At 37.8% G+C, this 4,276-nt stretch overlaps 1 protein-coding gene across 1 annotated transcript; it reads right to left on the reverse strand.

Annotated features, from left to right (window-relative positions):
- Window positions 1-2,234: 2,234 nt before the first annotated feature.
- LOC127130337 (uncharacterized) lies at window positions 2,235-3,632 on the reverse strand. The gene is made up of 4 exons (XM_051059365.1): window positions 3,482-3,632; window positions 3,013-3,397; window positions 2,628-2,844; window positions 2,235-2,531 (listed from the first exon to the last, which is right to left on the reverse strand). Exons 1-4 carry the CDS (start codon window positions 3,630-3,632, stop codon window positions 2,235-2,237), a joined length of 1,050 nt encoding a protein of 349 aa, XP_050915322.1.
- Between the last annotated feature and the right edge of the window lie 644 nt (window positions 3,633-4,276).

Raw genomic sequence — 4,276 nt, forward strand, 5'->3', positions numbered from 1 at the left:
TGAACGGACACCAAAAGTACATTTATTAGGATTCAAACGGAGTTTAAACTTTCTCAACCGCTGAAAAAGCTTCAACAAATACTCAACATGATCTTCTATAGTCTTCTACTTAGCAATCATATCATCAACATAGACTTCTATCTATTTGTGTATCATGTCATGGAAAAGAGTAGTCATGGCTCTTTATTACATCGCACTAGCATTCTTTAAACCGAAAGGCGTCATGCTATAACATAATGTTCCCCAGGATGCAATAAATGTTTTTTCTCCATGTCCTCGGGATCCTACTTGATCTGATTATAACCGGAGAAACCATCCATAAAGGAAAAGATATTGAACTTAGTTGTATTATCTACCAACATGTCAATGTATGGCAGAGGAAAACCATCTTTCATACTAGATTTGTTCAAGTCTCTATAATCAACACACATCCTAACTTTACCATCTTTCTTTGGAACTGGTGAAATGTTATCCACCCATTGAGGGTATTCAGCAGTAACAAGGAACCCAACATCAATCCACCTTTTGCACTTCCTCTTTAATCTTGACAGCCATATCAGGGTGAGTTCTTCTCAACTTATGTTTAACCGGCGTACATTCTGGATTCAATGGTAATTGATGCTCTACAATATTAGTATCAAGACCTGGCATATATTGGTAAGACCAAGCAAACACATCCACATATTCTCTAAGAAGCTCTACCATCCTCTTCTTAACATTTGGACAAAGCAGTGCCCCAATCTTCACTTCTTTCTTGTTATCTTCAAAACCCAGATTAATCACTTCTAACGGCTCCTTATGAGGTTGAATGGTCTTTTCTTCGTACTCAAGCAACCGATAAATCTCATCAGGAATCTTTTCATCATCCTCTTCTTCCATTTCGAACATAGGGAATTCAAAGTTGGGAGAGAGCATAGGGTCATTGTTTTCAATGGGTTTAAAAATTAATCTGCACAATAATTTTATGCTTGATTTTAGAATATGAACAAATAAACGCACATTATGATGCATATATAAATGTGATTATTATCTAGTTTTTATGTTACCATTTTTCCAGAAAAAGCAAAAAGCAAAACCATAATATGGATGAACGAAATAGCATTTTATTAATGATTATTTAAAGTCTGAAATAAAGCCTACATAGATCCACTTTTAACTTGGGTATAGTGAAAGGATTTTGAAAATAACAAAAAAAACATATTACTTCGATAAGTGAATAACAAAAGGAACATCAACAACAATCCACTTTTGGCACATCAATCCACGTGTCACAAAGTTTGGCACTCCTTGCTCTTCATTATCTTCTAGGATGGCGACAGCAGACTGATCTTTAGAATGAATAAAGCCAACATTATGAAACACTTTCTGAATTCGCTTCAAATCTCTCCGGGTTACACCAGGTGAAAACCCAAACCAGCTTTGTTCTTGTTCACGGCAAGCTCAATAGTTTGTTCCCACTTAGAAGATTGACCATTATTCAACACATGTTGGTCATCCTTCAAGGATGACATGAATTTACCAATCTTCTAATAAAAAATATTGTCAACATAAAGAGCTTGAAACGATATTCCCTCAGCTTCGTGGGTGTCAATGTATGAAAATGAAGAGAGATGACTCACTAACATGGCCTGCTCGTCACCCACGATCATTAACTTTCCATTCTTCACAAACTTTAGCTTCTGGTGTATAATTGATGTAACTGCCCCAACCTCATGAATCCATGGACGACCTAAGAGACAGCTGTAGGCAGGACGAATATCCATCACTTGAAAAGTGATCTGAAATAAGCATTGACCTCTATATTTATTAGGAGATCAACCTCCCCAATTACAATCTTCCTTGAGCCATCGAAAGCCTTCACAAAAACTTCACTGAATCTCATCAGAGCACCTTGATAAGCAAGCTTAGACAGTGTGGACTTAGGCAGAACATTCAAATACGAACCAGTATCCATCAGCAAATTGGGCAGGGCATCTTCCTGACTATCCATAGAGATATGCAGGGCTAAATTGTGGTTCCTCCCATGCTCGGGAAACTCTTCATCATTGAAGCTCAGATTGTTACACGCGGTAATATTGACCACAATGCCATAAAATTGATCAATTGTCACGTCGTGGTCCATATAGGCCTTCTCTAGGACCTCCTGCAAAGCCTCTTGGTGAGCTTCTAAGTTCACCAGTAAGGATAATACGAATATCTTGGACGGAGTATGCAATTTTACCAATTTATCTTGATCAACATTCTAATTCACACTGCTGGGTTTGGATGGCTTGTATAATAGGAGTTTTCTCTTGGGTTGATTTCTCTATCACAACATCTTCATTTCTCTTAGGGGAAACATCAACAAATATCCAACCACTTCGGGTCACACCACTTACATCGGCAATGTTCATAATAGACGAGAAAGCAGGAATAGGCACTTCTTTGTCGTCTTCCACCATAGTAACATTATACTTGTAAGGAACAACTTTATCAGACTCGTAATATGTAGGACCCACTAAACGAATAACCAACGGAGAAATAACAATCTTCTGACCATCATATGCAATCATAACCGGTTATGGGAGATTAAAACGAAGAACTATGACGTTCACCTCATGCTCATCTTCATTTCTATCTCTTCTAACCTGAATAAGGTTTGGATCTAACATTTCTTGTAAGTCTCTTTTCACAACAACACATCCTTGGGGATCTCTGGAACAAACATGGAAAAAAGCATGGTCATGCTCATAATAGCTTAAGTCACATAAAGCTGTGTGCATTTCAACCAAGGATCTTCTAATTAGATTAACGTCAAAAACTCGGCACTTTCCTGGACATCCTTCAATCATATTCACAGTTGCACTGCCATGTTTGGGAAACAAATTAACTTGTATATTGGGACTAGAGTCTTCAAATGACAAGATACCACTTTGCATTAACCTTCTCTCCTCATCTTTCAAAGAAAAACAATTCTCAATATCATGGCCAACTGCTCCTTAGTGGAATACATAATGTTGATTGAGTTTATACCACCACGGAAGCTTTTTCGAAATAACTGGTGGGGTTCTTATTTGTACCAAATTCTTTTGAATTAAAGAAGGAAATAACTCAGTATAGGTAATTGGAATTGGATCCAACTGTGCGGGCCTCTGGGCACAATTCTGTTGGTTCTGTTGATTTGTTCGTTGTTGAAAACGCGGCTGATAACTCGGTGCTACTTGAACAATCAAAGCATAATTAATAATTGGAGTTACAAACGCCACATGCTGATGATGTTGATTGTTCTTCATAAGCCTCATATGTTTCTCTTGCGAGATAGTGTTAGCATTGTGTTCCTTCTTCTTAGATAATCCACTCCCATACTTTTTGGAACTGTCGATCGAACCACCTTCTTTCAATCTTCCTTCACCGGCACCTTCTTATAATCTCAAGCCCAAATTTACCATTTCAGTAAAGTCACTAGGCACACTCGCAACCATCTGGTCATAATAGAACGAACTCAACATCTTCAAAAATAGTTTTTTCATTTCCTTTTCTTCCAACGGAGGACTAACCTGTGCAGCGATCTCGTGCCATCTTTGCGCGTATTCCTTGAAATTTTCTTTATCTTTTCGAGACATAGCATGAAGTTGATCCCTGTCCGGTGCCATGTGTAAGACCCTAATTTTGTCCCTAAGATCCCTCATGGCATCATAACATTGCATTTACATAGCCTCAAGGATCTTTAAGCATCTTGGTTCCCCTTGCCTTTGGGTAGGACTCTTTGTGAGTGGTTTGAGATCACCAAGCATGCTTGAATTGTATATCATTGCTTTTCTCATTTTTTTACTAACCAAAAGCACAAAAATATGTCACTAATATCTTTTGGTTGTAGCTTGAGCAATCACAAGGCCAAAAGCTTCAAGGAGGTCATTGGTACAAAGTCATGGTCAAGAAGGAGAGAAAGCAAGCATGGTAATGGTTCCCAAAGCTCTCATCCATCAAATATTCCTCCCTAATGTTTCAATTCATCATTTTGATCAAAGCAAGTCAAAGAGTTTGAGGTTTGTTCCCCAGAGAAACCTTAATTCATCTGTGCACCACAATGCCTTGCTCATGAAGCAACCTCAGCCCATGGTCAAATACAATCAAGGGAAGTTATTTAATTCTTCATTTAAGGCATATTTGAACTTATTTGAGTGTCCTCAATCATCAATTCATCAAGGTATGAGTTGTGGACTTGAAAAGTTGATCAGTCAATTCATCTGACTATTTTGAAATACATTGAGACCTAACTTTTTATGTGTTGGTAAAA

This window comes from Lathyrus oleraceus, chromosome 3 (genome assembly GCF_024323335.1).
Source record: "Lathyrus oleraceus cultivar Zhongwan6 chromosome 3, CAAS_Psat_ZW6_1.0, whole genome shotgun sequence".
In the NCBI taxonomy this organism is placed as follows: domain Eukaryota; kingdom Viridiplantae; phylum Streptophyta; class Magnoliopsida; order Fabales; family Fabaceae; genus Lathyrus; species Lathyrus oleraceus.